This window comes from Echinops telfairi, unplaced genomic scaffold (genome assembly GCF_000313985.2).
Source record: "Echinops telfairi isolate 266 unplaced genomic scaffold, ASM31398v2 ScPeMD7_7475;HRSCAF=8513, whole genome shotgun sequence".
NCBI lineage: Eukaryota > Metazoa > Chordata > Mammalia > Afrosoricida > Tenrecidae > Echinops > Echinops telfairi.
The window spans coordinates 8,849,738-8,866,983 of NW_022111379.1; the positions used below are offsets into that span (position 1 = coordinate 8,849,738).

General features: G+C 57.2%; 1 protein-coding gene across 2 annotated transcripts in view; it reads right to left on the reverse strand.

Annotated features, from left to right (window-relative positions):
* Positions 1-9,999: 9,999 nt before the first annotated feature.
* The window catches only part of INSYN1 (inhibitory synaptic factor 1), a 12,800-nt gene continuing 5,553 nt past the window's right edge, over positions 10,000-17,246 (reverse strand). Inside the window, exons 2-3 of one of the 2 annotated variants that reach the window (XM_045285820.1) lie at positions 13,247-13,419; positions 10,000-10,776 (exon numbers count right to left, since the gene is read on the reverse strand). In XM_045285820.1, coding sequence (XP_045141755.1) covers positions 10,066-10,776; positions 13,247-13,282 — 747 coding nt within the window. In that variant the 5' untranslated portion in view covers positions 13,283-13,419 and the 3' untranslated portion in view covers positions 10,000-10,065. The remainder of the gene's footprint in view (positions 10,777-13,246; positions 13,420-17,246) is intronic. The other variant, XM_004712027.2, reaches the window with a different exon arrangement.

Here is a 17,246-nt window from a genome sequence, read left to right on the forward strand (position 1 = left end):
AGGAGAAAGCCCTGATACTCTGCCTCCATGAGATTGCCTCCACTTCTACCTTTCGGATCTTGCAACATGCATCTCATGGTTGGGGCCTAACTCACTGACTGGTTCCGGGCGGGGGGGAGGCAGAAAGTTTTCCCTCACCTGCTCACCGGAGGATTGGTGGTTTCAGCTCACCCCATGGTGCTGTGGAAGAGGCCTGGAGATCCGCTTTAGGAAGAGGACAAGCCCACGAGCCTGGAGGAGCGGCTCCACTCTGCCACACCCAGAACGGCCAGGTGTCCGCATCAGCCGCGTGGCAAGCAACAACAATGATTCACAGGTGGAACCTCAGCCCTAAAGGAGTCTGGGAAATGTTAGTTTTAGCTTTGGGGCCTCTGCAGTCCTGTAAGGCCACGAGGAGGGCGGGGGTGGGGGGGTGTCAGAAGGCGATGCCAAGCGCCAATCAAACATACCAAACACATGTTTGTTTGTGGGGGGCAGCGGTCACGAATGATTAAAATAAATCACATGCGTTAAAGCCTGACTACAGCCTCCCCAGGAAAGCCTCATCACAGCCTACGCACAGGTGTTGTTCAGATATGGCTAACCCACTTCCCAGGAGTCCTACAGCAAGGAGGTGGGGGGCCTGGGGTCTGAGGTCAGCTTTGTTGGGAATTCAAAGATAATCCACAAGGCTTTCTCTGCCCGTCTGTAGAGAGACATAAGGTCTCAGAAACTCAGGGGGGCATTTCTGCTCTATTCTATCGGATCGCCGTGAGTGGACATCCATTCGAGGGCAGGGGGCTGCTCAAGCTCGGAGCAGAGTTTCTGGCCACCACAGGATTGTGAGGAGGGGAAGGTCAGGTCCAGGAGGGTCAATGGCCATGGAAGACATTGGCCCTGGAAGGGTGGAGGTGGGGGTGGGGAGGCAGGCATTAGGAGCCCGGCCCTGTGGAGGAACTGCAAGGAGCTCCTAGGCTTTGCAAGCCGGCTGCGTTGATGAGCCAGCAGAGACTGGGCTGCGGAGATTGGCACAAGCTGTTTTGCATCTTGTCTGAAGATTAGTTTAAGTAGCTCTTGGGGAGCAGAACCAGTCGGTGGAGGGCAGTTAGGAGGTCTTCTCCTCCTGTGATACTCACACCCCAACCCAGAGAAAGCTTGGACCCTGGTCCTACACTGGGTCCCCATCTTGCACCCTAAGGGTGATTGTAGGCATCAGCCCTTCTCTGCTGCTGCATCCGCAGTCCAGAACCCACACCTTCCAAAAGCCGGGCCCTTGGTGCCTGGAGGAGGAGCTTGGGAAGGAAGGGAGCTGGGGTGCTGGGGCACTAAGCTCCCCATTCTGCAAGGCAGGGGCTGGCATCGCATGCGTGGAGCTCTCTGTCAACCTGGCGGATGGAGTTGGGGAGTGAGTGTAGGGACAATCAGAGCTAGGTATAACGGGGCCTTGGCCTGCTGGGCCTCCAGGAAAGGGGTCAGACTCCAGGCCTTCCACAAGTCACACCCCAGCAGGGCCTTACTTAGCAAGAAGAGGTCTGAGGAGACTGGGGGGCATGCAGCTCACAACGGCTGGTCCCTGTGGGCACGGCTGGCGTGGGCTGAGGCACAGCAAGAGATGGGTATGACAGGACATATATGTTCTAGGCAGAACCAGACCCGGGATTGCAACCCTTTTGTCTGATGGCAGGGGAGTCCCAGGTCCTCACCACTTGGGGCCCAAGGGGTCCAGAGAGCAGGGTAAGCCCCACTCATGCTAGAGCCCCTGCCTCCCTGCTTTGCCCTTCCAGCTTTGGGGGGCAACTGGGCCAGGCCCTCCTCCATGTAGATTTCCAGTGACATCTCTCTTATATCTAAAATCCCCAGGGGACCAGGGGTAGATGCTCTCTGCCACCAGATGTGATCATCAAGAGGGTGCAGGAGAAAAAAACTTTTCAAATAGGCAGTTTGTGAAGATCCCCAGAACACCTGGTTCGGGTGCACCCACTTCAGACACAGCTGAGGGTGTCACCCTCTCTGGGGTGCTCTGTTCCAACCCGGCCTTCCTGCTCTGTCTCTGTGATGATGTGAGGGGCTGTCCCTATATAGACCATTGGGAACTGACCCCAGAGCAGCCACAGGACTATCCTCAGGGCACTCGGATCCTGACCTCAGGGAAAGGAGAGGAGAGGAGAGGAGAGGGGAGGGGAGGAGACACAATTTGTTGGCACCCATTCTGCAGACTGCGAGGAATGTCACTGAGCCGTCACCACAGAGCTGTTGTTGGGGGGTGGGGGTGGGTCTTGCTGCTTGAAGGAAGTGAGACTCCCAGAGGTTAATAACTCCTGAGTGGTCCTGCCCACCACCTGGCCAGGGTGCAGGCAGCTTCTGAGACTGGCCTTGGGGCCAGCGACCTGGAGCCTGAAGACCCTGCAATGGCTGGGGATGCCTGGATCCTGCTCTTGGTCCCCTGACATCCCTGGACAGGCTCTCTTGTGGGCAGGAGGCCTTCTGGTGTCTCTTGGGACCCTTCAGGGATCCTTTCATGACGGGCACCCTACTTCTCCCACTACTCTGATGTACACAGGTTCTTCGTGGGACCAGTCTATGGAGTGAGGGTGCCCCAGGGCCGCTGGAGCTTAGATGCATGGAGAACAAGGGGGCTCTGAACCGGGGGCCCAGAAGGCCCTTAGTGGCCTCAGCTCTGAGTCTGGGCTCTGAGTCCTTGAGCCCCTGCTGGGACCTCCACACTGCTCAAAGGCACAGGCCTTGTTCCCATGCTGTTCTCTGGGAGCTGTGCTTAGGGGTCATTCACAGGGGACACAATGCAAATTCCCGAAGGTGCCCCCAATACCCTCCGTGGGTGTCCCCTCAGTGAGGAAAGTTCCAGAAGGACTGGGGTGTGGTAGAGGGGACAGAGTTCATCAGCAAGGCGTCTTGGAGGAGAGCCTCCCAAGGCCACTAGCAGTGGGGGACACAGGACATAAAATCCTCTATCTCGGCCCTGGGCCTTCAGAACACACCAGCCTTATAGGATAAAGGCTCTTGGCTCAGCAGAACCTCACTTGGCTGACACCTCACAATGTCGAGTCTAATGGGTGAACCAAGGGTGACCGTGTCCTGGTGAGTGAGTTATCGCTGCCACTGGAGTGCCTGCAGATTGATGGACTAGCCACAAGGCCATTTGATTGGATGATGCCTTTATTAAAAAGTAGGAAACCAACCCTTCACCCTGCTGGGTGCTCTACATGATAATCAAAACACACACACACAGCAAAACAGAATGGGGTGAACACTTGGTGGCCGGTGGGGTGGTGTCATGTCTCAAGGAGCAGGAAGTTCAGCCAGTGTACCCCCTCTTTCCCCCTCATTCTTCCAAGCCCCAGAATCACATCCTCTCCATTTGGGGAAGACTTCGGGAGCCACGACCCTCCCATGTTTGGAGAGGCAGGGCAGAGGGCCATGGATGACCTCCATAGGGGAGAAAGGCGGATTAATTCACTGCACACTCACGGGAGGGCTACTATGTGCCTAGCCGGGGCCAGCACCTCGGAGCACAGCAAGGGCCCCTGCCTGCCCTCAGAGTGCATGCAGTGTGCTGAAGGAGACAGCCAAGGCAGGGCAGAAAGCCCGTGCAATATCAGGTGAACCGGAGCCCAAGGGAGGGCTACTAGCAATGGATTCAACGACTTTCAAACGCCATGTGTGGGAGCCTGGTGGTGCAGTGGTTAAGCAATTGGCCGCTAAACAGAAAGTCAGTGGTTCGCCGCCACCAGCCGTTCTGTGGAAGAATGATGTGGCAACTTACTGCATCAAGGCGACAGCCTTAGAAGACCCCCCACCCCCAGGGCGGTTCACCCCTGTCTCTCGGGTCATAGGCATTGAGAGAACGGAGAGGTGGTGTGGGGGCATGTTGGGCCCACAGGGGGAATCACAGACTGACTAATATGCTGGCAGGAAGGAGTCCCTAGGGGGCACAAATGGCTAAGTCCTGGGCTGTTCACCAAAAGGCTGGCCATTCAAGCCCACCAGGAGGTGCGTCGGTGACCAGCCTCTGAAAGGTCACCGCCTGTTCGATTCTGGGGAAGCTCTGTTCTGAACATGTGGAGTCACCCCGATAACCCTCAGCCACCACCATCAACACAAGCAGGCGCCGATGGAAATGAAAAAGAGCGGAGGGTGGGGTGGGGTGGTGGTGGGTAGTGTCATGTCTCCCCATTTCCAGCATTCCTGCTGTGGAGCCTTGTGGGAATGGGTGTCTTGTGGGAATACCAGCCTAGGGTGGCACACATTTCCCCCACGAAACCGGAAGTCTAGAATTTGGTATAAAAGCTTCTGATTTTATTTCATTAAATTTTTTTTGGTTTGTTTTTAAACATACTGTGTGGGAAGCCAAACAGGTATGCAGGCCACCGACTTACATGAGAGGGGGAGACCTCACAGGAGAGTTGAGGGCTAAGTCGTGGCGACTTGCCTGGAAGTGGGGACGGGCTGGCTCTCTGGACCAGGGATGTTCTCCGAGGCCCCTCCTGGGGCAGGAGGACCACATCCCTTAGCATCCGTCCGTTAGGAAATCAGAGGGAAAACCCTGACATGGGCGCCCCTGTGAAGAAGGGAAGGCGCCTTGCTGGTGTAGTGAGCGGCTAACTGCAAGGTCAGTTGTTCGAAACCACCGGCAGCTCTGTGGGCCTAAAATGAGGCTTTCGACTCCTATAATGATGTACAGTCTTGGAGACCCACAGGGGCAGTTCTACTCTGTCCTGCAACGCTGCTGTGAGTTGGAATTGGCTCGATGGCAGTGACTCCCTAGGGAGTCACTGAATGGGCAAGACTAATCTAGGAGGGGTCCGATCTAGGGGGACCCACCCTGAAAGAAGCTGTCCTCTTGCCTAGATCCGGCCTGGAGAGGCTGACAGCTGGGAACTCGCCCGCCTCGTCTGTCCTGTCCACTGGCCCCGGGGAGCACCAGGCTCATCACCCCGGGGCCTGCGCTCCACTCCAGATTGAGCCTTCTCACCCCTGGGTTTCTGGGGCGAGTGTGTCTCTCGTGCTCACTGTTTAGCAGCACAGGGGAGAGCGCGCACCAGGGTCGTGGGCTCGAAGCAGGTGCCAGGGCTTTGTCTCTCTCCCCACCCATCACCCTCTTCTTTGGGAGCCTGCACAGTGGCTCCCGGTGGGTTTCTGAGGTGGTAACAGCTCATGGGGGAAGGAGGCCCAGTCTTCCTCCCAAGGAGCTGCTGGTGGATTCCAACTGCCGACCCTGTGAATGGCAGCCCAACACTGGGCCACTGCGCCACCGAGGCACCTTTGGGAGCATGCTACCACCTGTCTCATGTTTGGCTCGGGAACCGTCCTCCGCCCTGACTGGGGTCTCCTGGGGAGGCCCTACCACTGGTCAGGGTGCATCAAGGACACTCCACAAACCCTTCGCCACCCCAGGCCTCTTTTCCACACTTCATCACGGGCTGCGCCTTGAAGTGACCCACCCACCCCACCTTGTTTTCTCAGCCGTGGACAGTGGGTGGGGAAAGTGATTGGCAGGTGAGCCAGGCTCTGGAGGCGGGGCTTGCTGAGGAAGGGCCTCCTGGTGGGTCTGCGCGGGGTACGTGCTGGCAGCAGCAGGAGACACCGGAGCTCTGAGCCATCTCAGCAGGGACATGAGGCAGGGAGCATGCTGTGCGGGAACCTGAGCCACAGGCAGGTGTGTGAGCCTGAGCGGTGCTGGCAGGGAGTCAGACCTCATCAGGCTTGAGGCCTGGGCTGTGGACAGCATCTCCCGAGGTCACCCACCACGACTCCTCTGTTTCCTAAGCTGGCATGGCAGGGGGACAGGCAGAGTTGGGGAGGTGTCTGGGCTCCTCTCTGTAGTCGGGGTTCAGGGCAGGCAGGTGGTCAGAGTCAGGCCTCATCAGGATTCCAGCTCACAGGTAACCGGGACTGTGCACCCGGGCATCCCACCGCACCTGCTGGGGAATGAAAGGTTCTCAGAGAACGCATGCCACGAGAGATGTTTAACCTACTTCTAAGACGGAATTATTTTCAAGGGCTTTAGCATGTCTGTTTTACTTGCCAATCTGCTAATTGTGTGCTGCTCTTATCTATTCATTAAAGTGGGTCCCTATCTCGATGGTTTCTATTGGAATCTGTGTTACTGAGTTCTCCAGTTCCCCACGCCCCGTTTGCTCCCCGCCTCATTCAGGATGGGAGGGCGGAGGGTGGCTGTGAAGAAGGTTCTGGGTCTCTTAGGGCTCTTTTTGCAGGTCCATAGTCATTTCCATGAGGGACCAGTGTCCACCCTCCATTTCAGCAGGGCACCCACCACTTTTGTTCAGCAAGTCCCACCAGCCAGAAATGCTCCCCATGTCAAAGTGCCCTCAGCAGGAAGCTTTCCAAGGACACTCTAGCCCCCTAGTAGACCCACTTAAGCCCAGAACAGAAAAAGCCTGGTAAGTACTGGGCTGAGGGCCGGCCAGTCTTCCTGGCTCTGCTGGAGAAGGGGAAAGGACATCTGGCCCCCAGGCTGTGTCTCCTGGTCAGTGTCCCAGGGAGTCTGGATCACTGCTCCCAGTGCGGGGCAGGTGGGTGCATGAGGATAAAAGACAGGCCGGAGTCGTGGGGACACTGCTGGCCCAGTCCGTGTTCTGGAAATTACTTGCAAGGGTTCCAGGTCTTTGGAAGCTAGGTGGGTAGGCAGCGTGGTGGAGTCCAGATTCACACCCGGTGCTGTCACTGGGGGAGCTGGGCTATCTTGGGCAGGACACGACGTCTCTCTGGGCCCCGTCTTCTCATCGGTGAAATGGGCATAGCTTCTCTGGAGGGAGTGATAATCGATGTGGTGTCCCTAACAGCACACAGCAGGCATTTCAGGAACAGTGGAGAAAGAGGAGCCAGGGTGGCACCATGGCTGAGCACTCGGTTGTCCACCAAGAGGTCCGTGGTTCGAACCCACCAGCAGCTCTGCTGGTGGCAGTTGTTTCCATAACGATTTCAACCTGGAAACCCTATGGGGCAGGCCTAGCCTGTCTTATTGGGATGCCGTGAGTCAAAGGTGATGTGATGGGTTTACATAACGTACGTAATGATTCACAAAGCAATAGCTGGTGCGTTGACTGACTCAGGATGACTCCACACGGACTTGTGCTCCATGAGATCTTCAAGGGCTGCTTGTTCAGAAGGCGATCACCAGACCTTTCTTCTGAGGGCCCTCGGGGTGGGGTAGGGTGGGGGCGACTTGAACCTCCAACCATTCGGCAACGCCTGAACTCTGGGCATCACTGAGATTCCTTCTGGAATTGATATATCCATCTCCCAACCTGTAGCCAAACCCACCGTCCCCTTTCCCAAGCACCCTACCACCATGGCCCCATTTGGTGCAAGTAGCCAGGAGGTGGGCCCAGGAAGCAGGGGTGGGTGTTAGCAGTGGCCTCACATAGCCTTATAGAGCCAGGGCAGGGGGGATCTCCCAGAACCGGACGGCTCCTTCCCGCCTGGAGCTCACTGGCTCTGGGACTTAGTTTCTTCCTCTGTGGGAAGTCCCACGTGGACAATTCGGCAGATCTTCTTCCCAAGACTTTGTAACTATGAGACTAAGGTCTAAAGGAGCCCAGGTGGAGTGGAGTATGCATCAAGCTGCTAACTGCCAAGGCCAGCAGTTCAAAACCACCCACCACTCCAGGGAAGATGAGGCTCTCTACTCCTGTGAAGTGTTACAGCCTCAGAAACCCACAGGGCAGTTCTGTTCTGTCCTATAGGGTCACTGTGAGTCAGAATCAATTCGATGACAGTGTCTCTCTCTATATATATATAGATAGATAGATAGATAGATAGATAGATATACACTATGTCTAAAAGGAGCTCTGGCAGCCTAATGGGTTGTGTTGGACTGCTAACTGCAAGGTCCCTGGTTTGAATCCACCAGCCATTCTGTGGGAGAATGTTGAGGCCGTCTGTAAAGACTGACAGCCTTGGGAACCCTATCGGCACATCTCTGTCCTATGGGATCACTGAAATGGCCTGGGAAGCAGTGGGTGGTGGGTGTTATCGGTCTACAATCGTGGTGTTATCTCAGGGGGGCCTGGATGTCCTCCTCAGATCCCAGGGTGCTACTTCCTGGGTGTGGGTGAGGGGGTCTGTCTCTACCTGAGAGCTCCTGAAGGAGGGTCCTGTTGGTGACAGGGCTCAGCGATCGGTGTCTGCGAGTTTCCAGAGCTGATGGAGGGACTTGGGGCCTCTCTGATCACAGGCCTGGGCCAGAGAGAGCTAGCTGTAGCCCACCCATCTTGTACCCTGGTAGCTACACCCCTTAGCTCTTTAGGATTCCAACCTCACCTCAGGATGGGGAGAGCTCCCCCCACTGCAGAACCCACACCTGAAGCCCCCCTGTTTCTGCCCTGAGGGTGTACCCCTGGTACACTCACTCCAGGGTCCTCACAGCTAAGGTGGGTGGTCCCTCCTCTAGCCCCTCGGGCAGGGGCAGTGGGTATGCCAGGCCTCCTGGGTCCCACTTGAGGAGCAGAGTCCCTGATGAGGGCCTGGTGGGCTGTAACTCCGCTGTGATGGGAATGTATGGCAAGGAGACCTCCGAGGGGCTATGTGTTCCATGCCTCTGCCACCAGGTCCCTGGTCAGAGGGCCAGCATCTCCTGACCTCGGGCAGCGTGTGTGCCCCAGGGGTGGTTCCCACTTGGATGGGAGGGGCCCCTTTCTCATCCCACTCAGGGTCCCTGCCCTGGGGATCCCCAGAAAACTGGGTTGGAGGGGCCACATCAGCGACCTGGTGACCAACTCTGTCTACTATCTTTAAGCTTGTACCTCCACACTCACTTCCCCATCTGCTTGGAGTCCCACCACAGCCTGGGAGGGAGGTGAAAACTAGGGGCCCAATTCACAAATGAGGTCAACAAGGCTCAACGAGTGAACCGGCTTCCCATGATCACACAGCCAGCATGGAGCTGAGCCAGCTAGGACTTGCTTCCTGGCACCCAGGGAACGGCATGCTTCCAGGAGGCAAGAAGGCCCAAGCTCTGTGACCTTGCCCCAGCTACTTGACTTCTCTGAACCTCTGTTTTCTCGCTTGAAGAATGGGGAGACGGGGAGTCCTATCTATCTTGGCAGGGCTATTGTGCAGCACTGTAGAGAAAAGGTAATGTGCTGCTAAGAAAACATTGACCGGTCAAAGTCATCAGCCCCTCCAAGGGCAAAAAAGCCTGGGGGATCTGCTCTGGTTAGAGACTGACAGCCTAGGACACCACCCCCCTACCCCGCCCCCGGGGCAGTTCTGTGGTTTTGTCCCACAGGGTTCCGGTGAGTCAGGGTGGACTTGACAGCACAGAGAACCGCACAAAGGATTCTCTTGAACATGACTCATCACCGTACTGACAGGGGCACCACAGGGAGATCCACACACTGCCCCCAAAGCAGGTCATGTTCCAGATGGAGACCTGGGGCGCTCAGGCTCCTACCTGGTCTCCGTTGGTGTTAAGACCTGCTCAGATGGGCGCAGGGTGCAGGGGCGGAGAAGGGGCCACCTGCTTTCTCACGTCAATCCCAGGTCAGCCCAGGGGCCTGCTGCTGCAACTGCCCGAGTCTCCCATCCCTAGAGGAACGTGGACCAGGCTGAGCCCAGGAGCTGGGCGGAATCAAGGTGGCCCATTCGGACGGAGTCTCCAGGGCCTTGCCCTTCCTGTATCCCAGGCAGCCCTGCGGTGGTGGGCTGGGTGCATGTACATGTGGCCGTGGGCCCAGAGCTTGGCCCTGCAGCCTCTTCTAGTCCACGCCCACTGGCCTCACGACTAGCACCCCCTGGTCCCCTCTGGGACCCGGACTGAGCCAACAGCCTGGGAGAGGCCTCCCATAATTGCCCCAGGACCCAATGTACTCCCTCCCCCACCCTATCTTGTCACCCCTCTTTCACCATGCCCCTCAGGGGCCCTCCATCCTCGGGACCCAGGAGCCGAGTGTACATCACGGGTGTCCGTGCAGAGCTCCAGTGCAGCCCTGGGGTCTGCAGGGCCAGAGGGTTAGCATTTTGGAATTTTATTATGACTGAGTTTGTTTAAATATATATATGTATCTATTTATAGCTCTATGCGCCCCACCCCAGCCCTCCCGGCCCCTAGTTCTTGGCCCCGGCTTTCTGCCTGGTGTAGGGCAGCACTGTCTGTGTGCTCTTGTCCGACACTGTCTGGGTGCTGCTGTTCCTTGTGACCCGCCGGGTCGGCTCGGGGGCCAAGGCTGGGCCTGAGTGGTGGTGGCCTGACAGTGGCGAGCGCCTCAGCTTGTGGGGGGCTGGAGAGGGCTTGAGGGGACTCACATGGGGCTCTGTACGGGGAGGCTCAGGAGGCAGGCCACCCTCCTCCTCCTCCTCGGCACCCCCTTCCTCATCATCACAGCACAGTGCGTGGTAGAGCACTTTGTCACTGAACCGCACCCTCTCCCGAGTGCCCAGGGTCCGCTGGGGCAGCTGGCCTTTGGGGAGGCCGGCGCTGAAGGCCTCCTCGCTGGAGGAGTCAGGGGTCTCCACCCGAGGCCCATTGGGGATGGGCAGGCCGCCGTTCATGAGCCGGTAGTCGGGGCCGGCGCCTGTCTGGGCCGGCTCAGGGCCGTCCACAGAGTCTGAGGGTGTGGACGCATCCAGGAAGGAGCAGAACTCCCAGCTGTCCGAGAGGATGTCGGCTGTCATGAAGTCCAGGTGGCCCAGGTCGAAGGGGCCGCCCACGCCCGCCTTGTCGCTGCTGGAAGTGCTGCTCACAGTGGCTGTGGTCCAGTCATCCGGCTCCAGCTCAAAGTCAAAGTCGGAGGTCAGCTTGTCGATCTGGCTCACCACCTGGCCAAGGAAGGGGAGAGGAGATGAGAGGGGTCAGCATGGGTCAGAACCCCCGAGGGGCAAGAGCACTTCTCCCACCCACTTCCCACCTTGGCAGGCCAATTCGAGAGCCCACAGGGTGGTGATGCCACTTGCCCCACGAGTGTTTGCCCCAAGGAGGGCCCAGGTTGGGCCAGGCTGAGTAGTGCTGATTCCAGCTGTGCCCGGCGGCCTGTTTGTTTCTCCCCAGTCTTGCGGAGGCCTGGGGTGGGGGGTGGCTGCGTCCCAGCCCTGAGCCCCAGCACTTTACATATACCCCTCCCTGAAAGGCGGACGCTGTCCTGGAGGGCAGCCCTGGCAACCAAGTCTTGATCTACTTTGGGTTGAGAGGGGGCCATTGAAGAGGGGCCGAGGAACCCCTAAGTGAGGCTCACTCAGCAAGGCAGGAAGCAGCCCACCCACTCTCAGAGAGGAAAAGCTATGAGGAGTCCCCAAGAAAGGCCCTTCCTGAGCTTCTAAAGCAGCAGGCTAACGGCTGTCTCCTGGGTCTCCCACAGCCTATCGGGACAAGAAGACAAGGTGGGTGGCACTAGTGAGGTTAGCCTCCTCCCTTCCCAGCCCACTGCCAGCCAGACAGACAGACAGAAAGACAGACAGACAGACAGAAAGACAGACACAGAGTCACCCTGGCTTGTTTGGGGAAGGGGAAGAGCAAGCACTGTGGGGTACATAATGAAGATCCCATCCATCCTGGGCCCTGAGCTGGTCGTTACATGGTTTCAGGAGGCTGCTCAGCTGTGAGGTCACTGGGTCCTGCGTGCAAACCCCTCTTACAATGAGGAAGGTGGGCCTGCCTTGGCACACTCCCTAGCCTGGTCCCTGTCAACACAGCATCAGAAAGGAAGATGGGAGGGACGAAGGAGAGGGAGACCCAGTCAGAGATGCGGGGAGGGCAGACCTAGGTTGAAAACAAACCAGAGCACCAGCAAACTGCAGGGACCCAGAGAGCCAGGGCGCCATGGGCCCGAAGACAGAGAGATGCACAGGGGAGCCCCCCCTCCAGAGAGCAGGAGCTCTGCAGTCTCCAGGGCTCCTTACCTGGGTCAGAGCAGTCAATTAATTAATGAACTAATCAATGCCTTGACTCAGCAAACTGACTGAGGGCTACTGCTGTCCAGGGATTGCCCCGGGGTTCCACAAGGAGCAAGGGGGGGTTACCATTCCCCAGTGAAGGCACAAACTAGGGCAGAAGTCCTGGGGCTCACAGGGCAGATTAATCGGTCAGGAGGCAGATGGCCCAGCGCATAAGAACGCAGCCAGCGTGCCTCACTAGGTCTTGTTTCTCAATCTGTAAACGGGTGCAGAGGCGGACAGTTGATTTCCCAGGTCTCTCTCATCTCTGAGCACCTAGGACTCTGTGCTTTTAAGTGGGACTGGAGAACTTGCTTCACCATGGACCCAGTCCTAGAGTTGAGGGCACCTAGCTGAGGTCAGGATACCCGGCTTCCAGGCTTAGCTCTGTGTGGCTGTGGGCCAGTTGCATAAGCTCATCCACCACCCCAGGGGTGGTGCGATCCCAGCGGGCCAACCTCATGGCATTACATGAGGAACACTGGGAAAGAAGGGGCAGTTGAAGGGCCCGTGGACGGTCGTCTGTGGTGAAAGGAATGGCACCCCTCCCCCACATCCTGGAGACCTCTTGGGGTGCAGGCTTTCATCCCCTTCTACAAGGCCGGCCAGTTCTCCTCGATGACTTCATAGAGGTCCAGTGAGGAGTCTGGGGTGCTGGTCACCAGGGAGCTGAGACCTTGCCCTGAAGCTCCCCTTCAGAACTGCACAGGGCTGGGACATGCTGCTGGGATTCTGGGCATGAGCAGGCCCCTGCCCTCCAATCAGCTTTCAACTTTGCATAGTTGCTCCTCCCAGGAGGCTCCACCCACTCCCAGAAGCTCTCACAAACCCCATCTCCACCTGAGGCCTGGCAGGAGCTTTGGCCTAGGATTAAACCAAGCCGGCGGCCATTGCGCTGACCCCGAGTCACGGCCACTCTGCATGCATCTGGGTAGAATTGGGTGCCATGGGCTCGCTATTTCCCTCGGAGCAGTTTATTTTGAACGAATTCCCGATTCTTGGAAAGCAGCAATGACAAGCACAGGGAGGGCCTGTGGGACCTGAACCCCGCTCCCTCAGTGGGCACATTTGGCTATGTAGCCTGAAGGATGCACAAACCAGGCAGTGGACATTGGTGGCAGGCTGTAGAGCGTACGTGTGTGTTGTTGTTCGGGGCCATGGCGGCGATCCTGATGGTGACCCTGTGTGTGGTATATGCAGGGTAGAACTGCTCTGTAGGATTTTCAAGGCTGGGACCTTTCAGAAGCAGATCAATAGATCTATCTGCTGGCTCCTTAGAATTTTTGATGACTGTTATCTTGGGAAATAGGTCACCAGGCACGTCTTCCAAGGTGCCTCTGGGAGGACCTGACCCACGAACCTTCAGGTTAGCAGTCGAGCACTTAGCCGCTGGCATCAGCAGGGTGAGGGCCCTCCTGCGTCAGCTCACATCGCTCCCTCCTCAGGGCTGTGGATTCGCCGGGGCTTGAGAAGGTCCACAGCTAATAAGCTCCCACGTGAGACAGCTGCTGGTCCAGCGACTAGACTAGGATGCTGGGAATTTCAACCAGTCAAGATATAGCAGGTCAGTGCTCTGGGTTATGAGTTGGGCTGCAATCTGCAATCTGCACGGGTCACTGTTCGAAACCACCAGCTGCTCCTCGGGAGAAAGACAAGGTTTTCTACTCCTGCAAACAGTCTCAGAAACTCACCAGGGAAGTTCTACCCTGTCCTATAGGGTTGCTGTGAGTTGATGGCAGTGAGTAATCAAGGGGTCCCTGAGGGGAAGCACACGGTTAACACACACTCGGCTGACAATCAGACGGTTAGCGGTTCATTCCACCCAGAGACACCGGACAAGAAAGGTTGAACGATCTACTTCCAAAAGGCCACTGTCATTGAAAGCCCTGTGGGGCAGAATTGTCTTGGACACACACGGAGTTGTCATCCGTGGAGGTGGACTTCATGTCACCAAGTTACTTAACCAGTTACAGGTGTGCTGCTGCCTGGGCGTGCAGGGCCAACAACAGGGCGACGTGGAGCTAAGTGACTGGGCGGATTGCACACGCCTTGCTGTGGCTCTGCTGGGCCCAGACCTCAGACCTCCTATTGCCCAGTGAAAACAGGTGCTTCGTGCTTCAGACCTGGGGCTGCAAAGATCCAGGCACACAGAGCAGGGGCCCCGCCAGGAGCCTTCAGACCTGGATATGCTCCCTCAAGTTAACAGGCCCCAGCCTGTCTCCTCTTGGCGGCTCCCTTCCCCAAGTCTGCTTCCTTCCGCGTGAAATGGGGTGACACTCTCTCCTCAGGCTTTCACAGGTTTGTCTGAAACTGCAGAGCTGCCCCAACTAAGTGCTTCATGATCTGGGCACTAGAACCAGACCTAGAGTCCTAACCCTGGCCCACCCCTGAGTGCTGTGGGCCTTGGCCAGCGTACTTGGCCTGTCTGGGCCTTTGCGAAAGGAGAATTCTAGCAGTGTGGCCGTCCTTGGTAGACCTGCCTGGAGGACTTACTGTCTGTAAAGTATATAGTCCCAAAAGCCACTGTGGTCCCCCCGTGGTATAAACTGGTGAACACTCAATAACCAGCCAAAAGGTTAATAGCTCGGACCCACCCAGACAAGCGTGGCCGATCTGCTTCCAGGAGGCCCAGCCTTGAGAAGCCTGTGTCGCAGTCTGGCTCTGTACACACATGGGGTTCCCTGAGCTGGAGCCAGGCCCAAGAGAGGGGGACAGCTTTTCACCAAAGTGCTAAGAACTCTGGTAGAAAAATATCCAGGGCCTATGGCAGCATAAGTGTGTACTACTGGCCTTTCCAAGGGAGCCCCGGTGGCTTGTGGGGCAAGGTACTGGGTCGCTAACCGAAAAGTCAAGCAGTTCGAAACCACCAGCTGCTCCCCAGGAGGAAGACACGGCTTTCTAGTCCCGTCACAAGGTAGTCTGTGAAACCCACAGCGGCACTTCTACTCTGTCCTACAGGGTTCCTATGAGCCAGAATTGACTCAATGGCAGTGGGTTTGGTTGGGGTTTTTTTTTATTGGGTCTTTCAAACCCCAGCACCAGGGTTTCACTGCCTTTGCTAAAGAAGGGGATCTCCAGACAGAAGAGATTTTAAACAGAAAGCCCCAGGGCTTTGAGACTCAAAGGTAAGCCAGGCTCAGTAGAACCCGTCCCACCCATTTGATAAAGCCACAAGTGGGGCTCAGTAAGGGTTGTGCTGTGTCTAAGGATTCAGAGCTCGTATGTGGGGCCCTGGGTCTGTCCGAAAGTCCTCATCTCTCCCTAGGACCTAGCTCCGTGGATTCAGGGAAGAGGGCAGTCATGGAGGCCCACTGCTACCTGCCTCTCTGTGTTCGATGCCTTGAAATCCATGATTTCTCACCGGGATTTAACAATCATTTTGCCTACATGTAATTTGGGATTGTCTTGGAGTGCCGGGAAATAATTATATACACAGAAGGAAAGAGAAGGGGAGAGAGAGATGGGGAACGATAAAATCCCAGAACTATAGCACCTCCGAGTGGAAGGGTGCTGCCGACACTGCGGAACTCATCCACGCCATTGCTCTTGCGGATGGGGGAAACTGAGGCCCAGAGAGAGCAAGGGGCTGAGTGGAGGCCAGAAGACAGGGGTCCTGGCTCTTGAGCCTGGTCCTTTAAGATCAAGAATCACCTGCCTGGAGGGGGTAAGAGGGAGCCCAAGAGCTGAAAGGCAGTGGGGAGGGCTGTGACAGAACCCTCTGGGCTCCCAGAGCCTGGCCCGGGGGAGTCCCTGACCACTGACCTGGTCCCAGCCTTAGCCTTGCTCACCTGAACAACTATAGCTGCTGTCTCTCTCTCTCTCTAGGGGACTTTCTAATCAGTTGATAGGACTGGGCCACCCCTCTGGTTCCAGCCCTTCCTTGAACCCCAAACCCCTTTGATTCCCCAAACCAACCCAACCACAAACCTACCCACACAAGGCCTTCCTCTGCAGCTGGGAGCTTCCTTGCTGCCCGGCCGGCCTCTGTAACCCCCCCCCCCCACCCCCATACAGTCCCTGCTCACTCTGCTTCCCAGCCTCCCCTGGAGGGCCTGCCTTCCTTGGCAATTCATCCAATCACCTCAGAGAAGCCTTCCCTCACTTTCTCTGTCAGAGCACCCTGGCTGCTCTGTTGAGAGAGACCTCCCTGCTGCCCTTCTAGATGCATATGTATAAGGGTCAAGAGCTCTTTATCATGGGTGGCGGCAGTCTGAGCCCACCCTCAAAGGAGGCCCTGGTGCACTGTGGGTTACTCAGTCGTCCCCACGGGCAGACGGCAAGACGGCCTGCTTCCGTCGAGATGCACAGCCCCAGAAACTCGAGGGAGCACTTCTACTCTGTCCTGTCGCGTCCAAGTCCGGGACTCAGTGGCACCGAAGGACCACAGCATGTGGGCTGCTGTCTCCGCACTAGCTAAGCCCCAGCCTGGTCCAGGGCCGGGGAACGCTGTGTCAATGCAGCTGCAGGATGGAAGGAGGCATTGAGCTAGAGAGATTCATTAAAAACTGCTGGGCTTCTCTCCGGGACCGCCAGTCCTGGGCATGCCAATATTGCCCAGTGCCTCCCCTCCCTGCAGCCCTGGCTAAGTCCCCTTTGCAGGAAAGCACTGCTCTATTCCTCAAAGGCTCAAGAGCAGTGGTTCTCAATCTTCCTAATGCCTCGACCCTTCAATACAGTTCCTCATGTGGTGGTGACCCCCAAATCATAAAATTATTCTCGTTGCTACTTCATCACTGTCATTTTGCTACTGTTATGAATCAGGCGACCCCTGTGAAAGGGTCAGTTGACCCCCCAAAGGGGTCTCGACCCACAGGTTGTTCTCGAGGTAGGTCTGGGGGCCGTGGAGTCCCAGAACCAGCCTCCTCTACCCTGTGCTCACCTCTGGCCTCCTCACCTCGCCCCGACAAGCAGCTCGGCCCTGCTCCCCAGGCAGCAGGTTACATAACTGGGGATCCTGCATTATTTATGACCACTGATTATTTTTTAATTCTGTGATTACGTTATTTATTATCGTCCAGGGGGTGGTGAGGGTGGGATGGAGCTGGAGAGGGGCGGGTGAGTGGTAGGTGATTCATCCTGTCACTTGGCCTAATTGGCCAGGGAGCAGCGGGGACCCGGCCCAGAGGAGGCGAGGGAGAGGGGAGGCTCGGAGGGCGGAGGGCGAGAGAGAAATAATAAGAACAAAATCCACGCGAGCCTTGCTGAGCTGCGGGCGTGATGGAGCTGACCCACTTTGGCACAGGCTCCAGGGGCCCCACCCTCCCTGGTGCCAGCTGCTGCCTGGCCCGGCCACATTCATTTCACGCCCGCCCTGCCTGCGGCAGCCCCTCACTGAACGGCCTGCAAGATGGGGCAGTCGG